Source organism: Grammomys surdaster, unplaced genomic scaffold (genome assembly GCF_004785775.1).
Source record: "Grammomys surdaster isolate TR1022 unplaced genomic scaffold, NIH_TR_1.0 275, whole genome shotgun sequence".
NCBI lineage: Eukaryota > Metazoa > Chordata > Mammalia > Rodentia > Muridae > Grammomys > Grammomys surdaster.
Genome location: NW_021604716.1, coordinates 1,411,952 through 1,438,595, shown reverse-complemented (window position 1 = coordinate 1,438,595; position 26,644 = coordinate 1,411,952). Strand labels below are relative to the sequence as shown.

General features: G+C 42.3%; 1 protein-coding gene across 4 annotated transcripts in view; it reads right to left on the bottom strand.

The window, feature by feature from the left end:
* Ric8b (RIC8 guanine nucleotide exchange factor B) overlaps positions 1 to 23,338 on the bottom strand; it is a 94,464-nt gene extending 71,126 nt beyond the window's left edge. For 2 of the 4 annotated variants that reach the window (XR_003712575.1, XR_003712576.1), the window contains exons 1-2: positions 22,938 to 23,338; positions 15,311 to 15,358 (exon numbers count right to left, since the gene is read on the bottom strand). Coding sequence is in view for 2 of the 4 variants with exons in the window: in XM_028776946.1 (XP_028632779.1) it covers positions 15,311 to 15,358; positions 22,938 to 23,021 (132 nt within the window). In the remaining 2 variants the exon portion in view is untranslated. The remainder of the gene's footprint in view (positions 1 to 15,310; positions 15,359 to 22,937) is intronic. The other 2 variants (XM_028776946.1, XM_028776947.1) reach the window with 2 other exon arrangements.
* Positions 23,339 to 26,644: the final 3,306 nt, after the last annotated feature.

The following is a 26,644-nucleotide window of genomic DNA, read 5'->3' as shown; positions in this document are numbered from 1 at the left end:
TACCGCTTTATATGCAATGGATCTTATGGTCTGCTGCAAAGTCTAAGCAGCAACACTTCCTATCTAATACCAAAAGACAGGCTAGTTTGTACACACACTTGTTCCTATCTTTAGCCATAACCAAGAATTCTCTAGGTGTCTATCTTATAAATCCTAGGTGGTGTGGAGAGACAATGGTAAAGGTAAGGAATTTAGAGCCATGGGGAGTGTTACAAGGAAATACAAGCCACACTAATGTGTTAAGTGCTCTCATAGATCTAAGCCAGACATTTCTTATATCACTGACAATTTGGATTAGCTGTTTTGTGTTTTAGGACATTTATTGGCATTTTTAGTCTCTACAGCATGTCAATAGCACACCAGCACTTCCACCATGTCATCACAATAAAAAATGCCCACAGGCATTGTCAAATGTCTTTCAAGGAACAACATCAACTCCCTCACTGAGAAACCCTGATGAGCCACCTAGCACAAATTTTCAGTATGTGGCATTTCCAAGGCATTGGAGGGGGAGGGGGACAGGGATGAACAAAGGCAAAAGTCTGATGCTGAGCAGATCACAGGGTAATGGAAAAAGCAGAAAATAATAAAACCATAATTAATATGAGACATTATGATGGAAGTAGCCAGGACACTTTGTTAAGTAACTGGAGAAACGTTAGTTTGGGTGATGCTTACGGAAATTCTGAATGTGAGAAACTGTTAAACACATAGAGTAGAGGAAAGCAGCATGACAGAGCCAGGTATGTCTGAGGTGTGGAAAGCCCATGGTCAGACTAGCAGCAGGCTTCTGGGTGAGACCTGAGGTAAGCAGGAACCAGGCCATGTGGAGTCCCAAAAGAGTTTATGAAGAGAAGATAAACCCAACTGAAATGTAAAAACAGACAAAAGCCAACCTGGCTGTGTATGGAAGAGACTGGAAGAGAGCAAGCACAGCTTCAGTTGTAGCGATAGCAGCAGAGAAAAGAAACAGACAGAACTTTGCTGTCTGTGAGAAAATTCCTGGCTTAGACAGGCTTAGAGAACTCTGTAAGGACACGGTACCTCTGAGATGCTTTTAAGAATGTCAGATCGGAAGCTGAATGTATGTGGGAGAGCATAAAGCAGTCACTGAAGCTCTGCTTCTGTATGAGGAAGGAACAGTTCAGTTATGACTAGATTAGCCTGTATAGAGGAAAACAGAAAGAAAAGGTACAAGAGCCCTGGAAAATGCTATCACCATGACTGGTCTTTAAGAGGAAACTTAGAACTGTGGGTGTTTTGGGAGACAGACGAAAGCATTTTAAAGGTGGAATGCTCAGCCGTTTCACACGCAGACAGAAGATCAACTAGCCTAGAGACTTGGCAACACTAGACCATGAGGACCTGGATAAACGCAGCGGACAAAGTGGACAGCAGATGCTGCTCAACACACAGGAGAAGAGAACTGTGGTAGTGACCAGAGAGACCGTGTGGTGGAGAGACGCTGTCTTCCTTTCTTTTTGTAAAGAGACAGACAGACTAGGTTGTGTCTGTGTGATAACAGGGATAGAGAGTTGGACTTACTCCAGAGGGAAACGAGGAACTTACAGTAGGGTGCTAAGCAGGAGAATGATTAGACTTGAATTTTGGGACAAGCACTAACCTAATGTGGAAAATGATAAGCAAAAGATGAGGCAGGCCCAGAAGTGCAGCAAGCAGTTACACAGCTGTGCAGGAGCCACACTGAGATACAGAGGTTTGACTAAAGACAGGAGGGGAAATTGGGGAAGGGTGGAGACAGCTGTACTGACGGACACCTGGATGGATGGTTTGAAAAGGAAGGAGAAAAAAGCCAAAGAACCCGGCCCTGTGTACGGCTGGCTAATTTGGCCAGCAGTATTCACCCCGAGGTGAGGGACATTTTCCTCACGTTGGCACCAAGTGGACAACACTGCTGATGACAAAACTTCTCTGTCATAGTCTCACAGTGGCCACGTCAACTAAGCACATGCAAACTCAACAGCTAGTGAGAGGTCAGAGTCCCTGTAACTGACCTTTATAAACTATAGTCAACTACCAGTGTCACAGTATCCTTGCAGCAGGCACAGTACCTTGTTTATACATGTATGGACCTCTCCAGTGACCTTCTCAATTTATTTCCCATATTTAGTGTGTCTTCTCAACTGCTCACCTTGTTAAATTATTCCTATCTTAAAAATAGCACCATCTTTCTCCCTATCCCAAAGCAGGAAGTAAGCTCTCATTGCTCTAAGTCCAGAGTTCTTGATATCTCGGCTACAGATCTGAACATGTTTGACTCTGAACTGTATTTGTAGAGGGAGGCAGGCCCTGTAATGCATGTCTGCTCTTCCCTGGGTACGTCAGATACACTGAGTGTGTGTGTGCTGCAAAATGTTATGTTCCCAGTACTTAACAGGTGGCAAAAGTTGTAGGTTTCACTCCCAGCTGCCACTTCCCTCAGCTTTTTGACTTGGGACAAATCACAAGCCTGTTTAGCTTCCTCATTTGTAAAGAATGCCTATTTTGTGAGTTACTGGGAAAATTAAAGGAGAGGACATGTGTGTGATATTTGTCATACACAACACAAGAAATAAGGTAAAAATGAATACTCCTAACATTAAAAATTACTCTGTATTAAATTAGTCCACTGAATGGGGTTATAATTTATCCCCCTCCTTAAACAGACCTGCATCCTTAAACACAGTTCTACACTTCTCATCTCATTTAACTTTTTGCTCTTCTTTTGTACTGGTAATGAAATAAGCTATACTTACAGTCTGGCACTTCAGTGAACACAAACTCCCCCTTGCTATTTCCCCTATCCTGACTTCAGTCCTGCATCTTCTATACTCACTAGAATCAACCAGGACCCTATAGTGACAGGATAGGATTCAGTCTTAAAATAGACCATATTTGTCCCCAATAGACTTATTTGGGGACATGGCCCCCTGACAAAAGTCCTAGTGCATCTTCTCAGACCATGGCAATACTAAAATACTGGATGTACACATTAAAAATGTGTTACAGATTCCAATACAAAAGTCATATGGATTTTAAATTGTTAAAGGAGACGTCAAAGAAATTTTCATAGTCAAGCAGACTCCCTTGGATGGCGCCTTTCTGGCTCTCAAGGTTATGCACCACTCTCCACCAGATGCCAGGGGTATATACTCCACCAGACGCCAAGGGTATATACTCCACCAGACGCCAGGGGGTACATACTCTACCAGACGCCAGGGAGGATATATACTCCACCAGACGCCAGGGGGGGTATATATTCCACCAGACGCCAGGGGGTATATATTCCACTAGACGCCAGGGGGTATATATTCCACTAGATGTCAGGGGGTATATACTCCACCAGACAGCAGGGGGTATATATTCCACAGGGTTCTCATTTTAGTTCTTAACTGGAACTCAAGGTCAGCCACCTGAATCGGATAGTTCTCAACTTTTGCCCTCTGTGTACAGCAAGTGAGCAAAAGCAAGAAAGAAGAGGAAGAGCAGAAATGATGAGAAGAACGGAAGGAGGAGGAAAGAGGGAAAGAGAAAGGGAGGGAGGGAGGGAGAGGACCAAGGGAAGTTACTACAGCAGTAGAGGGAAATAAGTTAGTAATTCATTGTCAGTTCTGTAAGAGAACTATTCAACATTTTAAAAATACTAAACAGTTAATAAATTACTGTTAGAAAAGTGAACCATACTTTTCTTTTTTAAAATGTACATGAGTATACTGTAGCTGTCCTCAGACACACCAGAAGAGGGCACTGGATCCCGATACAGATGGTTGTGAGCCACCATGTGGGTGCTGGGAATTGAACTCAGGACCTCTGAAGAGCAGTCAGTGCTCTTAACTGCTGAGCCATCTCTCCAGCCCACGAAGCATACTTTTAATAAAGGTTATAGAAAAGGATTCTGGGGGTCAAACGTGACGATTTTTTATTAAAAAAAAAAACTAAGCTAAACAAATTTTCTAAATGAATACACACCGTAATTCATGTTTACTTCTACCCGTTTATATCGATACATTTGAGGGCTTTTTCCTACTTCATATTATGAAAGACAAAGTAATTCTCATCTTTATTTACTAAATCTTGGCTCTGTGAATGAAGCTTTATTTCACTCTTGACTTCTCCCTCCAACTTCCCTTCTTGGATGTGTTCATTTGTCAGAAGGACAGTTCTATGGCTAGGTTCTGTATCTGTTAGAAAGACTGAGAGTTCTAAGTAACAGTCATGAAACTGGTTTGGCTCAGACTTCTTTGCTAACGAGCAATCCTGAGAATGACATGCTGTGGCATCAAACATTCACTAACAGATGGGAAAGACAGCTTAGGTGTAAATGAACACTTACAAACCCATCAGCTGCCTGTCTTATCTTGATGGGGGGGGCGGGGCAGAAAAGCATACGTAAGTAAAAACATCTCTTCAAACATAAAACCAGTCCAGTACTTTTCTCTTACTATTTAAGTGTCTTTACTTTCCAAAAAATCCTTTTCTCCACAGCGTATGTGTGAAACTTTGAAGAAAATTTATGTATGTAATATTGGTAGTTAGAGAAGAAATTCCTTCATTTCTTGCATGTCACAATTTCCCAAATTAGAAAAAAAGTTTTAAGGGAAATATTAAGTGGGTGGGGGGGGGAAACATCTATTTTGGGTTTGTGAGCAGTAAAAGAACATGACTCAAATAATATATAATATTAGAGATTTAACATATGTAAAATGAGCAAAGTGCTAATAATACACAGCAACTTAAGCTATGTATTAAAAGGCTGAATGAAAAATGCAAGTAGTTCTAAGAGGAAGCTTCTTGGGAGGTGCGTTCCTAGAGAGGAGGAAAGTATCTGAGTGGCTGGAAGGAGGCGACAGAAGAGTGGAGAGCACCATGAGGGGAGCAGAGAGGAGCATGGTAAAGTAGAGCCAGTCCGTCAGTGATGGCGGGTGCAGGGTACCTCAGAGAGTCACTGCATGGGAGGACGCACAGGCCCTCGCTATGATATCATGTAAGGTCTCTGAGTATGATCACTGAAGGCAAGAGGAACTGAAGCCTTGCTCTGGCCCCAGATCTTCCACACAAGTTCCTCATTTCAAGTCCTCTTGTCTCCATTCAGCCCCTGTAGAGAGCATGCTGTCTGATGCTTCTCTATGCTGGTCATCAGCTCAGTGTCTAAGTTCTGACTATACTCTGCATCAAATCTCAAATTCTGGATGCCTAAGTCAGAAAATAAGATTTGTAAGCCACACAATGGATCTTTCTAGCTGATATGATGGAACACATGGGCTACAGAATCACACTGCTTAGATTTGAATCATGGCCTACTAATTCAGTAGCTTAGACAGTATTTTCTCTGTGTGCCTTTGTTTTCTCTCCTGTAAAACCAAAAAGCCATAGTATGCACCTTAAAGCTTTGTTGTGAAGGTTAAATGTGCACACAGACGTACAGGACTTTAAGACTAACAGGCATATAATATACTGTATCTACTACCACTTCTTTTTATACCAAATGTTCTCAGATACAGTCCACACAAAGTTGGTTCCATTAAAGTACATCATCTATTTGGTTTTGGAATACACATTCACACTTGTGCAGTCACCATCTCTATCTAATTTTAGAATATTTTCATCACTCCATCAGAAACACAATACCCATTAGCAGTAAAGTCTGACTCCTCTTTTTCCCTAGTCCCAGTTCTCTGGCAACCACTAATCTATTTTCTGTCACCAAGGATCTGTTATCCAAGATGTTTCACACTAACAGAAATCACACAACATCTGTCTGGCCGTTTGTGCCTGTGTTTCCTTCACTAAGCATACTTTCAAAGTCCATTCGCCATTAGCATGCATCGGTTACTTTATTTCTTTAACTGAATAATAATAGTCTATTGCAGGAGTATAATATATTTTATTCATCATTTACATGCTGATGGACACCTGATTGTTTCCACTTTTTTGTTATTATGTAGCAAACCTCTCTCTCTCACACACACCACACACAGTTTTGCACGGACTATATCCACATTTCTTTTTGTAACACACTCTCAGTACCTGGGGATACAACTGGTATGTCAGACAGTGTGAGTGACTGCCAGATTATTTTCCAGACTGGCTGTACCACTTCCTACAAGTAGTGTGGGAATGAATGCTCCGGTGTTTCCACACTCCTGTCAGTATTTGTGGCAGTCTGTCTCCTGCTGTAGTAGAGGCGAGCTGATCTTTATATGGCACTTATCTGTGGCAGTCTGTCTCCTGCTCTAGCCTAGTAGAGGCGAGCTGATCTTTATATGGCACTTTTGATTTACCTTTGTCTGATAACTAATGTCAAATTTTATTTTGGAAACTTAGATATTCAGTTTGCTGTTAATTTTAAATTCAGTTGTCTTCTGAATAAGAGTTCCTAGGGCTGAAGAGATGGCTCAGTAGTTAAGAGCATTTGTTGCTCTTTCAGAGCATCTGGGTTCAGTTCCTACCACCTACACGTTTCCAACTATCTATTACACTAGTTTCCGAGGCTCTGATCCCTCTTCTGACCACGAGAGGCACCAAGTATGCATGTGGCACACATATATACAAGCAGGCAAAGCACTCATACACATAAAAGAAACTTAAATAAAGCTTCAAAAATTTTATGGAGTTTAATATAAGTAAAATTTTTACCATATATGATTTTCAAATATTTTCTCTAACTCTGCAGATTATTATTATTTTCTTCCTGGTAGTATCTTTTAAAGCACAAATGTTTTTAACTCCAACAATGTCTAGTTTGTCTGTTTCTTCTTTTGTTTATGTTTTTGATATCATCTGAGAGAATGGTGACTTCTGTTTTCCCCAGTAAGTTTTAAGTCTTTACCTCAATAGATTCAGATTTTTGATCCATTTGCCTTTTTGAATGGAGTGTGAAGTAAGGTAAGGATCAACCACATCGTCTCTACATGATTTCCCAGGCAGCACTTCATTTGTTAATGGTCAAAGTCACTTATGTGCTAGCTCCTAGTCTTGAACACCAACACTCTGTCCATCTTGAAACTGCTGAGTCTGCCTCCCACTCCTCTTTGAGACATGTAGTTCAGGATGGACCCAAACTTTTGAAGTAGCCAAGGCTGGCCTTGAGCCCCTTATCCTCCTGCCTCTACCTCCCATATACCAGGATTACAGGACACCCACCATACCAGCTCCATTTTCACTTTTCTCCTCCATGATCCTTTAAGCTACTCTGTGCCTATTTTCATTTCAGAACTGGCCTGTCAATTTCTAACAAGAAGCTATCTCGAATTCTGATTATACTAAATTAGTAGCTCAGCGGGACAAATACTAATACTCCAGCAGTAGGAAGTCTTCCATTCCATAAACATGGGATTCTTTTCATTTATTTAAATCTCCTTTAATTACTCTCAGTGAAGTCTTACAGTCATCAACATCTGAGTTATGTACTTAAGTTGTTACTTTAAGGCAGTGGTTCTCAACCTGTGGATCTATACCCCTCTGGGGTCAAATGACACATCTCACAGGGGTTACTTAAGACCATCGGAAAACACAGATATTTACATTATGGTTCATAACAGTAGGAAAATTACAGTTAAGAAGTAGCAATTAAAAATAGTTTTATGGTTGGGGTCAGCACAACATGAGAAACCATGTTAAAGGGTTGCAGCACTGGAAGGCTGAAAACCACTGGTTTAAGGCTTACTATATGCATCTTATTGGATCTGCTCCAGATTAATACTAATTTTCTGGAAGGCATAGAAATATTCCTATAAAGTAGCCATCTCTTATGTAATTCTGATATATATATATGTATATGTAAACATATATATGCATATAATCTGCAAATGATACAAATCCAACAATAATTATAGTTACTACTTTCATCATCTTTAAAGAAGCCATATAAAGAAGAATAAGCATATGATACTTTTATTGGCCTTATTTATTATCACTTTTGGGTCTTTTGATTTGTTCTTATGGATTCCAGTTACCATCTGGAGTCACTTCAGTACAATACAGCTTTGTTCCCTTCGCCTTTGTGTGGGTCTGGCAAAAACATTGTATTTATACTTACTATTTGCTCACCATTACAGACATTCTGTTTTACACATATGCTTTTAAAAATCACTAAAGGGGACCACATGATGTTCCAGCTGGTAAAGCACTTAGAAAATAAGTCTGTCAGTTTGATCAGATCTCAAGAGCCCGTGGTAGAAGGAGAGAACCAACTATTAAAAGCTAAAGATAAGGAGAAACTGAAGACAGCCAGAGAAGAGTAAGTAAACTGAGAAATGTAAATACTCCTAAGAAGACAGCCCGTCAACTCGCTGCTGAATGTTCTTTACTGTGCCTGTTTATTGGGGAGCTCTGTACACATTCCACCAATTTCACTTTTCTTAATTGAATTCCAGAATTTTTTCAGTAAATATTTTCTTCGTTATGTACTCTTGGGGATAAAAATGTGTTTATTTTAAAAAATAATTCTGATAAGTTTCATTGGGGTGCTGGTTTATAGAGCTCCATACACTATCATGGCTACAAAATGAACTTACTGGCATGATCAGATGAGAAAATATGTCACCCCCAACTCTACAATTCCACTGTTCTTATCACCCAAGGCAGGCACCCTAAAAAGTAACATAAAGATCACCAGGGTAACCCAGGAAGATGGCTAAAAAAATAAGTAAAAGCACTTGCTGGCAAGCCTGATGACTTCTAGCCTGGAACCTACTGGAAAAGCTAGATGTGCCAGCTGTGTTGGTAAGCCCAGTGTTCCTAAGGAGCACTAAGAGGTAGAGACAACAGGACCAGCAAACGCTGGCAGTGCACAACAGAAGTTCCTAACAAGTGGGGAGTGAAGCCACCACTCCAGGAACTAGGCTAGAGAGTCTCCATCTCAGATCTTGCCACGTGTCATGTCCATTCCCACGTGCACATGTGGGCAGAAGAGCATGCACATACACGTGCATACACACACACACACACACACACACACACACACGGTAATGGTTTTTAGAGATCACATAAAGATCCTAAATTAGAAGAGCTTTTCTGTCCTTTTCCCTAGATTCATCCCTTCAATTAGATTATCTGGCAAAACATCTACAGTGAAAGGTACAGTCTGGAATAAACTCAAATTGTTTGATTTGCACTATGGCTAGGCATTCATTCTGCCTAACAGTTAACATCTGTGCTAGACTCCTGCTAACAGGAGGTTTGAAAATAAAAACCTGAGGTGTGCACTTGGTGTTGTGTGTGCATGTTTGAATGGGATTAGAAATATTTAAAGCCATCATCTGTAGGGTGAGGGGCACACAAAACCTTGGATATGCTAAAAAGCAATGTACAGCTGAGCTGGGAGGGAGGGAGGGAGGAAGGGAGGGAAGGAGGAAAGGAAGGAAGGAGGGAAGGAGGGAAGGAGGGAAGGAGGGAGAGGGGAAGATGAAGGAAGGCAGGCGCTGAGAGCCTTGGCCAGGCTAGAAACCATTCTACAACTAAACTCTGTCTCCAGCCTGAAAGATTATGTTTGAAGAGACCTGTTTCAGAGTGAGCACTGTATTTGTACTATGCACCTATGTGTTTCCTTAGGTAAAGGCATCAAATAAATTTTGATTCAAATTTACAAGCCACATTAAGCTTTTTTTTTTACAAATAAAAATTAGAGTTTAACAATTTCAGAGCAAAAGCAAAGGCTTTCAGCACCAACATCCATGCCTATGTATGCTCCCTCCGAGTGGATTCAAAGCCAAGGACTAACAACTCTGCCTGGGCACATGTCCCTTCAAGAAAAGCAATGCACACATTCACCACTCGTTTTCTACAGTCCGCAGTGACAACCGCCAGCACCTATGTATCTGTAACTGAGGATGCAGCAAATCAAATGCCAGAGGCCCACAGCCACGCCAGGAATCTAAGCCTAACATGGGTCCCGGCACAAAGGACCACTGAGGAAATGTGTGGATTATAGATGCACTAATATGCTGTGCAGATCCAAGTCTAAAGGGAAAACATAAAAACTGATATATCTGAAATAGCAAAATGGACTTTTGTATGTAGATACACTTACTTCACTATACAAACTGGCTTAAGTAATACTACTCTAATACAGTAATCAAGAAAGTTCAATTTTAGGAAAAAAAAATTAAAAACAAGAAAGCATTGCTTACTGTTTATGCCCCCATCACACTATTCTAAAATACAATTGTATTATACTGTGTTATTAAATAATTATGGTCTTAAATCAATTCAATCTATCATAATCCAAAAGTTCACAAAAAAAAAAGCCTTCTCCACAGCAGTTATAGTCAAGCAGCGACGTTTAGTGGATTTCCTTGTTGCACTTTTCTGCATAGTTTTTATCAGAACTGCAAGCCATGATCACTCCACAGATATACTGTTGTATCTTGCTTCCTCAGTGAACAACATTGCAAGTTGTATTTTGCAATTCTGATGTGTGACTACAAGAATATAAGACACAAAGCCACACAGTACGCTCTAGTTTGAGGAATTCTAGCCTCTACTCAGCTTCCCAGCTCCTTCCCCTCACCTAACCAGCATTAGTGTAGACGCAGTGCCTCATGAGTGCTGGGAGCTAGGACTCCAGGAGAAGTCACCCAGGCTTCCTGTCCCCATGAAGAGCTCACAACTTCACCTTAGCCACTGAGCCACCACTTAAGAGAAACGAGTCTACAGTATGAAACACGCTTGCAGGTGAGCTATATCCATGCTCATTCTCCTGAGGAACATGATGTTACACACAGGGAACTTTCCCACAGGTGAGATGAAACATGCTTGCAGGTGAGCTATGTTCATGCTCATTCTCCTGAGGAACATGTTACACACAGGGAACTTTCCCACAGGTGAGAATGCCATATTCTTAGTCACAGGTCAAGGAGGATCAAACAATTTACTCCTCTCCTCACCCCCCAGGACAGAGGATTGAACCCAGAGAATCACACGTGCTAGGCAAACTGTGTCCCTGAGCTGTGAGCCAACCCAATTCATTTTATGACATATCTTTTCCAACTTTTATTGCAATACTCTTTACAGCTTTCTGAGGGATGTTTTGTGTTAAAAACCACAGTAGGAGCCCTCATTATCTCAAGATGTGGGCTTCTAGATTATTCACCATTTGCCTTCTCCCATCGCACAGATTTGCATGCTACATCTGTGTATGCACTGACAGGTAATCTCAGTCCACCACTGCAGGGGAGGATGTAAAGCAAGAGGCGCTTCTACCAAATCTCAATGACTCACATGCACCTGTCACAATTTGCATCATACGCACAAACATTAGAATTGCATCTGACTTTATCCTTAAGAAAAACACATATGTTCCCCTTTGCTAGCTCCCAACTTAAGCCTGACTCTTTTTTTTCCCCAAAGATTTATTTATTCTATGTATATATGAGTACACTGTAGCTGCCTTCAGACACAACAGAAGAGGGCATCGGATCTTATCACAGATGGTTGTGAGCCACCATGTGGTTGCTGGGAATTGAACTCAGGACCTCTGGAAGAGCAGTTAGTGCTCTTAACTGCTGAACCATCTCTCCAGCCCTAAGCCTGACTCTTAAACAGTGATGAAATATGAGATAAAACAAGGTATCAGATCATAATTTTAAGTATTCCAAAATAAATTTCAAAAGGTAATGAGACAGACCTAAAGAGCAGTGGGCACTGAAGAACTACACACAATGAAGAATCCTTTCTGTATGAGGCTTCACCACATTCCAGTAGTGTGAGTATAAACCTCAGTTTTCTCACTGCAAAATTTCTAGCACACTGAATGGCACTAGAGGGAGAAGCAAACCTCTATAAAACTGAAAATCATGACAGAAGTGTCAGGGACCAGGTCCAGAGATAACTTGCTGCCCCATGCAGAGAGGCGCCACTGTCCCTTATCCTAGGTTGTCACAAAGGTGGGTTGTTCTTTTTTATATAGAAGAAAGATATTACTATGGGTGGATTTTTGGTTGATGTTTTCTAGCACAACATTGTACTTTATGAAAGTGACAGAAGTCTTGATGTTACTGGGTAGTGACTTGGCAGAAGGCTCCAGAACAATGGTTCTCAACCTTCTTAATGCTATGACCCTTTAATGCAGCTCTGTATATTGTGGTCACCCCAACCACAAAGTTACCTTTGTTACTACTTCATAACTGTAATTTTGCTACTGTTTTGAGTCCTAATACAAAAATCTGTGCTTTCTGAGGGTCTTAGGCGACCCCTGTGAAAGGGTCATGTGACCCCAGGTTAAGACCCATCACTCTGGAAGCACACTCAGGACAGTACAAGGACAGCAAAAGACTCTGTATAGTAATTTGATTCCTTACATTTTCACACTGGGCTCAGTACAGAAATGCCTACTACTGTTTCCACAGAGAATGTCTACAGCTGTGAGCATGGGCTGTACTGCAGTTCCCCTGTCAGTATCTGAAAGGCACCAGAGGCATCAAAGTGTCACTAGTGGTTTTAACCCTTGGAGACTGAAATGGATTTGTTTGCTGATGTTTTGCATTAATGAAGATTACCTACCAGGTCCCTAATGACCCTTGTTTATAACAGACCTCCCAGGAAGCAGGAACCTACACACAAACTGAAATAAACACCAGTGCAGGAGTTACTCTCTCCAGAGATCTGAAAGTAGCAGAGGGCAATCTCCACACCAACCATCCAAACAAGCTCTGCATCAGAGCAATTAGGAAACTGTCTCTGCACTGAACACACAGGGATGTCTTCATCACTACTGACAGCACGGCTGACAGCACAGCACCAGCTCCACAGAGTGGTCACATCATAATAGGCAACGGAAGCCATGGAGCAACCATCTAAAGTATGTGGGAAGCTGTGCATTTACATGTAAACACTAAGAGGAGGAGGAACTTTGAGCATCTGGGAGCTGTATGTGCGTCAGAGGAATGCTGCTGGACTCAAACCCACGTAGACAGTAAGCAGGGAGAGCGATTAGCCGATGCCGGGCTTTTCTCTCATCTTACAGAAATACAGAAAACACACACCTGGATAACTAATATGGGAAAAGTCCCCTCTCCAATGACATTGAGAAGAGATAAAGCATCTGTATTCGGCTTTTTACGCACATGTGTATGTGCATGAATGTATGTGCAGGTGTGTGTGCATGCTCACATGTTCGTATTCCAGGCATCCTTCAGTTCTCTCTTCCCAGTGCAGGAATTACAGTGTCACTGTGCCTGGTGTTCTTCTGTGGTTCTATGGACTGAACTGGAGTCCTGATGGTGAGGCAAACACTCTACTGACTGGATTCTCGTCTGCTCTTAATGTACTTATTATGAGGAGTAAAAGTGCTAGCCAAGATTCTCAAGTTTGACCCCTAATATAGCATGAATGTAACAAACAGAGGATGGGTTCTCCCAATCAAACCCACAGCAGCTGTCATCCTAGCTTGAATGCCCATCACCAGTCTGTCACTCCATCGCCTGCTTTAATATCTTACTTGTTTTTTCCCAACAGTACATAATAGAATTTTTCTCTTTTTACTACCTCCTAGTATTCTATTATGTCAATGTTCTACTGTTTCTTCCCAGACTACCTTAGCTGGTTATTTCCAATCTTTTGCTCTTAATGTATGTTTTGATGAAAAAAAGTATTCACTTGGGTTCAATCTAAACAAATCAGATCCCCAAAAGGGACAGACAAACTTTGGTCAAAGGGCAAAAGGCATCTTAATTTTACTAGCTAGCTAGCAGTCTGTCCTTCACAGATACTGTGCCATTCTGTATGAAGATCATCTAGAGATGTTCATATGCTTGGCGGCTACTCCCCAGCTCTGACTCATTAGATAAGGAACTGTTCCTAAGAAGGGCGGTTTTAAAGCTATCTGAAAAACATATTCATTCAACAAATCTCTACTCTAAAAGGTATCTTTTGTCTTATTGATACTGTTCAAACCCAAAAGTAAGTATTCTTTCCACTCCATGGCATTCATTGAATAGACTTCCGGAGTGTTCATTACGAGCTCAGCACTGCAGATGTGCCGAGCAGAGATGAGCGACAATGCTGATCAGCAGGAGTCCTAGGGTTTGTCACGGAGAGGACTTAACAGAGGACAACTAGACATAGAGAGAGTGTCTGAACAGGTAACCACTAACACTTCATACAGAAAGCACAAGGGAAACAGGAATCACAGGCTGCAGAAGCATGTGGAGACCAGATCACTGACACTACTATGTCACCCTGTCAGCACAGGCAGTCATGGGAAGATTTTCAGGTCAAGAATGACATGGCCAGACTGGTGACTTAGATGTGTGGACAAGCGACTAGAACCTCATGTTCCACACAGTGAGAGGAGGACAGCTCAAAAGTAACGTAGCACTGAGCAGTGAGGGTACAGCCTTTCATTCGAGCTATGGATAGGCAGAGGCAAGCTGAGCTCTGAGTTTGAGGCCAGCCTGGTCTATAGAGTTATGGTACAGCCAGAGCTACACAGAGAAACCCTGTCTCAGAAACAACAACATAACACACTTACTCAGTAATAGTAACCCAGATAAAGGTCTGAATTAGGAGAACAACTCTTAGGAGATAAGGAGGCAGGCACAGAGGCTGGATATAGAAAGGTAAATGGACATACACAAGGTTATCAATCCATTACCAGCATCTAAGACTGATACTGTGTACTGACTCAGCCATAGTCTTATCTTATCCTGGAATCTGTGAGGCTGGGACAGAGGTCAGAATCCAAAAAACAAAAAGGCAGGACCAGTTTATCCTCCTTAACATGATCCTCTAACACACCAAGTAAGGCAGCCATAAGGCAATGCCAACAAGGCAAGAAGACATTAAGTAGCCATGCTTCTGATGCGCCCTCCCATGTGTGAGTATCTTGATCCCATGCTCCTCTGTGACTATGAAGGTAGCTAGTAACCTAGGGAACTGTACCAGCATAAGTAAGACAGTGCTGAGAAGAGCATGTGGCTGAGGGGCAGCCGCAGAAAAAGCTGCTTTCCACAGACTTAGCACAGCTCTACATTAGCCTGGCATTTTCCACAATCTGGAATTCTGCCACCAAAAAAGGGCATCCTTTTAGCAGTAAGCAAGTCTAGTGATCGTCCCACTGAACCCTTCCCCAACTCATGTAAGCCCAGGGGCTCTGTGGGATGAACAGGAGGGATTGTGTATAACCCATCTTAAACCTTGTACCTCTCTTTCTTCTCAGGAAGCCTGAAAAACTTAACCGAAACCAAAAACTAGCCAACAACCATCAGATGAAAACAAGCCCACTGCTTAACCACCCAGGAGTAACACACACACACACACACAAACACACACACACACACACACACACAAACACACACACACCAAACCTTACCTTTCTTTTATCTTCATCTGCTGTTTCAAATTTGAAAGTAGCCCTATGCTGAGGAGGCAAAAGGGAAACATTGTCATTTTAATATATAAGCTTTAAAGATTTCTAAACAAAATATATAATCTTTAATAAATATTGTTCTCTCATCTCAATATTCTTATTGAAGTAAGACAGACGTGTAAGTAAATAAACGTAAAGCCACATGAAAGGATTATGGCAGAAATACAATAGGAGAAAGAGAGAATTAAGACAGCAACTACCCAAAGAGGTGGAATGGTTAGCGCACGGCGCGGGACATCTGAGTGCACTCTGAGGGATAATGAGGAGTTTGCTGTAGGTGTGTGAACTTCTGTGACATACTTGTGAAGCTGGCAGCTGAGACTGAAGCATGGGACATATTAGGGGATGGCACCTGAGAACTGGAGAATGGAAGCACAGACCAGAATGAGATTTGGAAAGGCCTTTCGGTGTGCTGGGATTTTCTTTTTTGCATTCCATAAGAAATCATCAGAGAACTGCAGAGACAGACAACCTGCAAAAAGGCTCCCTCACTTACTAGCTGTGACTTCAAGCTAGTAAACTATACCTGGGTTCCTCTTATGAAAATGAAGGAATCCTTAGCTCAGAGGGGGGTTGCGAGGGTTCTGACAGTTATGCCACATAAAATATCTCACTACCTGGCAAGTGGCTAACAGTCTACATTAGGATGCTGCTGTTCCTACTGCTGTTGCTGCTGCTGTTCCTGCTGCTGCTGCTGCTGCTGCTAATGATATTAAGGAAAATTAACTGGAAGGGAGGAAGGCGTCGTGGCTCCCCAGGAATGATTGGCCAGAGTGTATGCTTTCCACTGTGTAGCAGAGCAGAGGCAGATGGGTAGAGTAACTGGCTTGTTTGCATAGGGAGTGGTGGTCACAAACCTGAAGCGTAGAATTACGACTCTCATATTCTCTCTCAGAGAGCATGTGCTCTCTGAATTTATCCCACCTGAGCTCTTCCTGAGGCAAACCAATGAGCCACTCCTCCGCATGCTCTACTTTCCTGTTTATCTCACCGTCCACACTGACCAGCAGAACTGGCCACTCACCACAAGAAAAGGACATTAAGTGTGAAAGACAGCATCGTTTGGTGGTTCTGTTTTGCAGCTTTGTAGGAACAGTTTTTGAAATCAAAGGAGCTGTAGAAATGTTGGGAGGGAGGCAGTTTTGAGCGTAAGAAATAGTTAAGGGGGAGACAAGAAGGTAAGAGAAAAGGTCAAGGAAACTCAGGGAGGCTACTCGAGCACCAATGCAAACCCACTGGTTGCAGAGAGAAGGGACAGACCTAAAACTTTACATCTGAAATGATAACAGGCTACAGATGACCAGGGAAGACCAGGATGGAGTATGAACAGTGTGAGTATTTTGTGCAGTAGCTCATAGGCCAGCTCAAGGAGAGCAAGACTGAAGGCAGAAAGCCATGTGAGGAGTGGACATCCCAAGCTGGCAGATACTGCCCAAAGCAGTACCATCTGACACAAGCCTTTAAAGGGAGAGTGATTTGGCAACACAGACTAGAAGCCATAAAAATATTTACCCCATTTGACCCAGAACTCCTACTCCTATTATTTATTTTACTGGAGTCATGCAGAATGAGAGGAAAAATTATGTACATAAGCACACTCACAACAGAGTCTTCTAATATAGTCAAAGAAGCAAGCTGGATGTAAGATGTGTATAATCACAATATTCTGTTGAACATATACTCACCTGATTAGACATTATATAGCAACTAAAAGAAAGGTGACTCATCAGGATTATTTTATAATAAAAGATCTTTGGAATAAAAGATGAAGAAAGAATAAATAAACAAGGAAGGGAGGAAAGGGGAGGAAAGAGGAAAAGGAGGAGGTCATAAATCTGAGGGCTATTACTTAGGAAGTCACAGACCCAAGGTTCACTGAAACTCAATTCTAAAGATAAGGAGGTAGCAAGCTAATAATGTTCTATGTGAAGTTCAGTAAAGGCTCCCTGTACTTAGAAACCAAAACATCTTAGTTTTGCCATTCTACATAAAACGTTACTTTCTGTAAATGATTTGGAATAAATATATCTAGTTATTAAAAGTTAATATTTTTCCTAAAAATATTTTTTTGGCATTTATAAAGAAAGGACAGGGTAAAGGTAATTACTTGGGGGAAGATACTCAGTAAGTTACAAAAATATCTTCTAAGCATTTCCTATACAGAGCTACTCTTTTAAAGACAGCATCAAGGGCTGGCTGCTCACTTTTCTGTTGCTTATTCACTGCAGGTCTGATCATAAAATAACACTTTTAAATAATAAATTTAAAATAACAATAAAATAACATTTTACAAATAAGTTCTCAAAAGCCCATCTAGGCACCATGACAGCTTATTTAGAAACTATACTAGCATATGGGCGCTAGAAATTACCTCAAAAATCATTTGTACCCAGCAGATGCTGGGGTCTATAAGGCTAGCTTCATTTATCCAAGCTAGATAAGACCTAACATGCTCTCTGCCTCTCCTTCCAACGCTTTTAAAAGACTTAATTCTGAGTGTCTCAGGCTCGCCTTGAACTTTCAATCTTGTTGCCTCACTCCCCGTTCTAAAGCTCAACTGGTAGGAAGAGAACAGGCATCCTAGGTGTGGCTGCCTCAGCTGTTAGGCAACTAACACCTGCTTTTATATACTTCATTTCCAGAACAGGAGCAAGTCAAATATAAATCAAAGAGTAAACTCACTGTTCACTTTAAAGACTAAGAAAGCTAGAACCTCTCAGTGACACACCAGACTCAGGACTGCAGGCTCATCACATAAAAGAAGCCCTGAAAAACCTCAGGTATCACACAGCCTCAAGTTTGAGTCCAGTCCCACTGCTTACTCTGTGCAAGCCTGGCCAGGCTGCACTTTACTATCCATAAGGTTTTCCTTACTTTTTATATGTTATGGCTGGCACTTTGCACATGGTAGGTATTCATACATGGCTACTACTGTTGTTACTGCGTGATCCCTGCTCTAGTATCTGGCTAAACACTTATCTATTAGAGAATTCAGAGTTAGTTCACTGATGTCTACAAATACATTCAAAGACTACTTCTTAAATGTCGAAATAGACTGTAGAACAATCTGGAACTAAGAACAAAGTGTAACAAGAATATCTCTATGCAAAAAACCTAGGGCAAGCCCAAAGTCAAAGCTCAGCCTCAGAAACATGGGAAGCAGAACACCCTCCTCCATGGTCCAGGGTATTTAAACCCCCATTCCAATGCAGAGCTGCGCTTCCATCAGCCTCCTTCTCCAGCACATGGACGATGAGCTCGAGCCAGCAGCAGTCTTCCTTTCCTGCACCTAGTTCTTGGAGACCTACTTCAGTGACAGTATCTTAAGCAACTTTTTACTCTTCATCTGACCATAAACGTGCCCTATTTCCAATACGGAATCCTGCTGAAAATGGCTATGGGACAGTGACATGCCCAGGTGGCCTCTAGGGCTTGTCACGTCATCTATCAACTAGTAAGTCATATTGAAGACCACAAGTCACTTTCTTTACCTAGTTGACCAATTCAATTCCTTCAGCTCAATAGCAGAGCATAGTTTTACCAAAAGCAAAACCTTGGGTTCAATGTTTAGTGCCGCTTCAAACTCTTGTGGTTCAAAAAAAAATCACAATGTGGCCAGGCAGCAGCACACACCGTTAATTCTAGCACTGGGGAGACAGTGGCAGGCAGAGCTCTGAGTTCAGGCCAGCCTGGTCTTCAGAGCAAGCTCCATCACAGGCAGGGCTACACAGAGAATCTGTTATGAAAACAACAGCAAAATCACAATACAATTACAATGTACCTCAGGTCCATGATAATAAAGATAATGACAACAAACAACCTCTTTAGTGAACCTGTTGTCAGAACAGACTCTGGAGGAAGTCAAGACCAAAGCAAGACATCTCAAAATGAACAGCTCAGTCTGTAACTAAAGGAGAATGCTTAGGCTCACCAGTGACAAACAAGGTAGTATACTGCACCTGAAAATAAACCAAAACCTTCCTATGTTCAAAAGCAGAATCAACAAGGGAAAGGTAGCACAGCCCTGCAACCATGACCTAGGTCAGGAATCTAAAGACCACAGACGCCTCCAGTCCTCACTATGTGTTCCTGAGCCCGCAAGCAATCACTGTGTTAGAGAAACATGAAAATGCTTCCATCTCCTTTCTAACTTTTAATGTAAGAGGACTGTATGTGTAAATTCCTAGGAAATTACACAGCACCTAAAAGGTGCTTAATAAATGTTAACAGGAGAATTTAAGAGCGAGAAACAGCCACTCTTATTTCAAAGAATTATTTTCCTATTCTGAAGCAAGTTACCCTTGACAAACAGACACTTTTTTTTCCTTTATGGGACTGAGATTTCTCTCCCTAAAATAACAATAGCCAGTGAATGAAGCAAGAATGCTTAGAAATGAATTTCTGCACAGAGAAATTAGGTGTATTCTAGAGTCAGATAGGTACTGTCCTCTCTGAATGCAGTAAGAGATATACCATGGTAATGGTATCCTTAGAAGGTACAAAGGCTAAAAGAGTGACAAAGATCCCCAAATCTCTTACGGTGTTACATCAATGCAGTGCCCCATGCCTTGCTGGAAGCAAACACCCATAGGCTGCTTCCTGGGCAGCAGGCCCTGTTCTAGATACTTTACACACAGAACCCAGGCCTGACAAAAGCATTACGGTACAGATGCTTCTTTCCTCTTCGGTTGACAGAGGACTATAAAGCCAAGTAAAGCACCGTGGACTTGTGCATACACGTTGTAAATGGAGAATCAGTATTCGGGGAGTCTGGCTCCAGAGCCTGTACTCTGGCCACACCTTGCCATGAAGGAGCTTGAGTATTAGCGCCTCACAACTTAACAGGGGAGCACTTCATAGGCACACTGTGCTTAGTGCTTGGCACTCAATTTCAATTAATCTAATCCACACAAGAAATAAAAAGAATGGTGTTTGCATCCCTCCTTTACAGACAAGGCAATTGGGACTCAGAGGTTTAAAATAACATATCCATAGTCATGAAGCTGTTAACAGCAAAGCTGACATTAGGACCAAGGATCATCAGATACCAGCTCCCATCTTCTTTCTACTACACTTGCAATGACCAGCTTATTAGAAATGAGGTAACATAAAGAGCCTCCTCTGCCAAACAATGAACAGGTCTCTCCACCCTGCTCACTCCTCAGTGCCTGCAGCCACTTCTTACTCTACACAAGTTTCAAATCCGTTTTTCCAGATAAGAAGTCTAAGGGCATGCTATGCATCTAAGGGCTATGCATCTACTTTTGGGGGTTTCAGACCCCACACACCATAAATCAGGACAGTTTACTTCTTCTCTTCCTGCCTGAGCACAGATGCATAGAGTCCTTCCTATCCACAGCATCCGGCTCTCCCTGTGAGGGCAGTACTGCACTGCAACATGAGGTTCAGAATTCTTGGGCTCCAACCAGCCTTACTGTATGGTTCCTACCATAAGCAACAGTGAACACAAACGTTCCTCCTGACACGGTAACTGCTGGAACAGTCATATCAAGCTGGAACAGTCTCAGGCTCGGCTTGGCCTTTCGAGATATTGCCTTAACAAAAAAAGATGATCCTAACGACTCTGAGAACATTTCCAATATGAAAAGGGGAAGCCAAGCTCTGACAGGATGTAGCCATGAGTGATAGGAAACCAACCTGAAGGGATATCAGGGAGAGGAAAGGATGAATTGGAGGAAACAAATAAAAACGGGACCTAATTATTAGTTCAGCTACAACATAGTGATGGTGGACTCAGATTGCAGTGTAGCTTTTCCTCCTCCCTGTCCTGTAGAAAAAAATGTTCCTATTATTGCTAGCTAGCTAGCATATAGTAAATGCTAAATAAACAGTTAATAAAAGTTAATTCAACACAATAGTCAAATTATTAGACTTCTTTTTGAAAATCAGTTTGTAGCTCCCCATATCTTCTCTGGAAAGCAATAATAAATCAAGTTAAATTAATACAATATACGCAGTATGTACACCTACGCATTAAATGAGTTTCTCCTAAATCGGGCAGATATGATCAACACTAAAACATATCAGGTGAAGGGGCTAAGACGTGACTAGACTACAGCCCCTGTATCCTACCTAAGAAAGCAGCACAGCAAAAAGGCACTAGACTTAGTTGGACAGCTAGACTCAACTCTCAGTCCCATTCTTCATTGGCTATGTGAATTTTTGGGAATACATTATCATCCTAAGTGTAACTATTTGTGAAATGAGAAATATCCTCCTCACTGTACTCACTAGATTCCTGGGGAGAGTAAGTGGGAACAAAGGTTCTTTTAAACAAGAAGTGTGTCCCTTCTGGGGGTATTTCCTACTAAGCGTGGGACTGTCATACTGGCAGTTCACTGACACAACATATATGAGAGCGGAATAGTGGACACAGAAGAGAAGGTAAGATTGTGGACAGGAGCATAAAGCCATGTTTCTTTCAATGACAGCTGATAAACAGGAAGGGAAAAGGGGAAGAAGAAGGTATACATAGGGTATAACTTGGTGGGTGGGTCTTCAGAGAAGAGTCATCAAGTATTCTCACAGAAGGGTCTTCAGAGAAGAGAGTCATCAAGTATTCTCATAGAAGCCTAGTCTCCTAAATGGCCTAAATGTGTTAGGTTGGCTACTTAATAAAGCAAGCATGTGAAATTTCTGGAAGGAAAAGAAAGGGAGATCTAATGGTTCTTGGAGAGAGAGGTTCTCTAGAGATGGAAGTGGTATTACTAACAAGATACCATTTCACTCTAGTGAGAGAACAGTGGATAGCTAGTTTGAAAACTTAGGTGGGAAGACTCTGGCTCCCAGGAATGACCTTGGGCTAGTTATTTAGCCCATCTGGAGTCTGCATTGCAAAACATAGATAATACCTCACAGGATTGCTGTCAAGATTAAATGAGATAACGGATAGAAAAGCTGTTAATGCGATACAAATAACAGGTATTATTAGGAGTTGGATTTTCCACCCACTTGCAACATATGTCCATGACCTTGGGGCGTGATTTCACTTGTTTGCACCTCGGTTTCCTCATCTACAAAATGGGAAGGATGATACCATCTACCCTATAAGCACTCTGAGGATCAAAGGAGATCACATAGAAGACATTAATGCCTGGTAAACCATACAATGGTACAGGTACAAAGACCTGCCATCGTTGCTGATGTGTTTTATGCATGTCAAGGGCTGTGTTTATGCAGAGAAGCATGTATTTTCACACTATACAGGTGAGAAAGCCTCGCATGCATTTTATGCATCCAGGAATGAGGCACTGGGCAGACGTGCATCCATGGATTCTGGGGGTGTGACTTGCACGCTTAGGAAGAAGACCACAGGACAGGCTGCTGGGCCAGGAATCGGAGTGGGCATTATAGTGGAGGCAGTGGGTAGATGCAAGATAAACGGGTGGGAAAGGCTGGGGGCACAAACACGCATGCCCAAGCCGGAAACGTTTTCGGGGGAGAGCAATGCGCATCCCCGGAATGAGGGGGGGTGGGGAGGATACGAGGTGCAAGCCCCGAGGGCGGCCCGGGGGCGAGACAGCGAATGCCCGGGGCCAGAGCTCTTTACCTTGTCGCTGTAATCCCTCAGGACCCGCTCGATAGCCCCCGCCTCGCCGGCCCGGACGATGTAGAGGGCGCGCTCTTCATCCATGGCCGCAGGTGCGGGGGAGCCGCAGCCGCTGTGCGCGCCCCAGCCGCTGCCTCCCAGGTAAACGCCTCGCGCCCCCGCTACCTCGCTCCTTCCCAGCTTCCTTCCTTCCCTCCTTCCCTCCCTCCCTCCAGTCTCCAACCCGCCAGCCTCCGCCCGGGCAGGCTCTACGTCACCGCCCCTCAACTTTCACCCCGCGACGTCACCGCTCCCCCAGCAACCAGCGCCTGGAGGCCTCCCCCGACAAGGCCCAGAGCTTGGTGGAGGCCTGACGAGCCACCAGAGACTGAGTCAGGCCCAGGCCCTGCCTACTCCCCTCGGTCTGCCAGCCTTGGGGAAGAGTTCAGCTTCGCAGAGGGCTTTCTCGAGCAGAACTATCTCTCCTAACACTCTATGAATCATTCCTCCTTAGCGGACGAGAACTGGCAGGCTGCTCCCCGCCCATCTGCGAGCCTACCGCTACTAAACTACAATTCCCGGCGTGCAACGGGGCCATCCCACGCTGTCATCTGAGTTAATTGTGAGCCGAATAGCATGCCGGAATTGGTAGTCATCCAGTACGAAAGGCTGTCCTTTTTCCAAAAGGCATGCTGGAAAATGTAGTTCCCTGAAGACCGGAAACCAGAGTCCTGCGACCGCCGGGGGCCAGAAGCGGAGGGACCGTTTGTTAGTGGGAGGGTCTAAACTGGGTTTTGGCTGGGTTGTTTTGTTTTTGTTGTTGTTGTTGTTGTTGTTGTTGTTGTTTCCTTTTGCTGACCTGCACCAGATGTGGCTGGTTGGACTTACTGACGACGGCGAAACGGCCGGCCCTTGGTAGTGGCTGTCAAGCGCCAGGTCGAGTTCCCTCTATGCTCAGTTAGCGGTTTCCGTCTCTGGAATTCTCACCCTCTTCACCTGGTTGCAGTCCTGTTATGCACTAGGCTGCAGCAACATAGGAAATTGAACACAGTTCTTTGTGGGACCCTAAGAAACCACAACAGATTAAGAAATCTGGAGATACTTATCTTTATCTATCTATCTATCTATCTATCTATCTAACTGCACAAACATATGTGGATATACATATATATAGTATATACTGTATTATAATTTATTTCTGTTTTCCAGATAAATAAATTGAAGCTCAGAACTAATCAGGGGCATACCTGGGATTTGAATTCAGGGAAATTAACTCTGAGAAAGTTGAGATTTGAATCCAGGTCGTTCCCAAAGGTGGCTACCCTCCAACCACTGATAAATATCACACAGCCAGAGTATCAGTGGAGGCAGTGGTGATGGAGGCACATGTTCTTCAAGTGTTAGTTCTGTGCCAGCCACTTACACTTCATCTGGGTTCGCTTAATTTCTCAAAAAATCAAGTATTTGAGAAGTTGTACATTGCTGGACATTACCCAACACAGTGTGGCTACAGTGACCCCCCCAAAGCAAGTCTCAACCTCACTAGGTGGTCTGTTCTTGTGAACATCACCGTGAATGGCCCTGCTGTTCTTATTTTAAAATGAGCAGTCTTAAAAAATTAAAATGCACCGTTTTTAAATTAAGTTTGGACTTGTAGCCTGTTCTCCACTCCCAGGCTCTTTCATAGAGAATAAATGAATTCTTCAAGAAATTTCCAAGTGTTTTATCCTCAAGTAATCATCTTTGTTGCCTTCCCCGTGGCCTCTTAAGCTTTGCTGAAAAGTTAGGAGAGATGTGCAAGTGTTTACTCATCTTCTTGTGTTTCCGTGATACTGTAGTGGATCTGGGGAGATTCAGAGTTAAACAATGTAGAAGCCGATCCCATGGAGCTTGGATTTTCTGATGATTATACTTTTCATGAAGCCAGCGTTTTATTGACTATACAGTCGAACAGTCAACTGAAGAGCAGGAGATGATTGTGGCTTTGTTTGTTGTTATTGAGACAGATGCTGAAGCCAATCAGTAAAGGAAAGATTTGTTTGGTTCTGTCCATAGTTCCTTGGTGTTCTTGCCTGTGACCAGAGGTCACATCATGGCTCCCTGGCAGTGCATAGCAGAAGAAACTGCTCATTTCATGGCAACTGGAAGATCCAGGAAGGAGCTAGGGCCCAATATCCTCTCCAATAACAAGCTGCTGTGGACCTAACTCTTTTTGCTTAGGTCTTAAAGGTCTCACTCCTTCCCAACAGTGTTATGGATTGGGGACCAAGCCTATAAAAAAATGGGCCCTGACATTTCAGATCCAAAGTATGTAAAAAGATGGATCCTATATCTGTAATAAATTAGATCAGAACGATTTTAATATGATTCTCAAAAGAGAATACTTCTAAGAAAGGTCATGTAAACTACAACCCTAATATTAAAATATATAGCAATTCTTTAAGTTTACAAACATTTACTTCTTTTTAAAATAGGTTTAGTAGTTTAAATAAATCATTGAAACAACACCTAATGTATCGTTGGCAAAGGCACTGTTACCATTTTATAGAGAACAGGCCCAGGTGAATTAAGTAAAAAACTGGAAGTCTAACTGAAATCTATCCAGTACTTCATGAAGTCCTATTTGGGTAATTATTTATTTGGGGGTAGTCTTAGGGTTTCTATTGCTACAACTAAACACTATGACCAAACAGCAAGCTGGGGAGGAAATGGTTCATTCAGCTTACACTTCCACATTGCTGCTCATCACCAAAGGAAGTCAGGACTGGAACCTGGAGTCAGGCGCTGATGCAGAGGCCATGGAGGGGAGCTGCTTGTGGCTTGCTTTATGCTCAGCCTGCTTATCAAACTCAGGACTACCAGCCCAGGGATGGTGTCACCCACAATGGGACAGGACCTCCCCCATTGATCACTAATTGAGAAAATGACCTACCACTGGATCTTATTGAGGCATTTTTCTCAACTGAGGCTCCTTCCTCTCTGATGGCCCTAGCTTGTGTCAAGTTGACATAAACCATCCAGTACATTAGTTAAGGCCTCCTGAAGAGAATAAGTAGATAGTATTCCAGTAAAGGTATTTTCCTTTACAAAATGAGGGCTCTCACACACCTTTGAAATGTCTGTTTAACAGAAATTGGCTATATTTTTAGGCTCCAATTCTATATTTCTAAAAAGGAAAATAAAAATGTGGAGTTGAATGAATTAATAGCTTAGGAAATTGTTTTTTTAATAATTTTAAGTGTTTATATTCTGATTTTATGAATCAAAGTATCTTTGACTCTAACTCCGGTCATTCTTTAACCACTGACGAGACTCTAGACCCAGAAAAATTAAGTGACTTATCCAAAGTAAATAGTTAAACTTAGATTCTGGGACTAGAGCCTAGACTAAGCCACTAGATCACTTTACTTCCCTAAATATTGGTTATGTGACACTTTCAGTGACTGGAAACTCTTGCTAGCACTAAATTCAGTTTCTCTTACTGCGTAGGTACTAAGGAAGTAGCATTTAAAACTTCAGAAATCAATGCAACAAATTCTTAAAAGCAATCACTTTTGAGAGATATTCATACAATACTTCTGTGCATATGAACGTACAGTGCTTTCCTAGCCTCAAAGTATTTCCACATAAATTATCTGACTTAACCTTTACAGTAACTGAAGAAATGTAAGGTCAATATGTGAGAGAGAGAGAGAGAGAGAGAGAGAGAGAGAGAGAGAGAGAGAGAG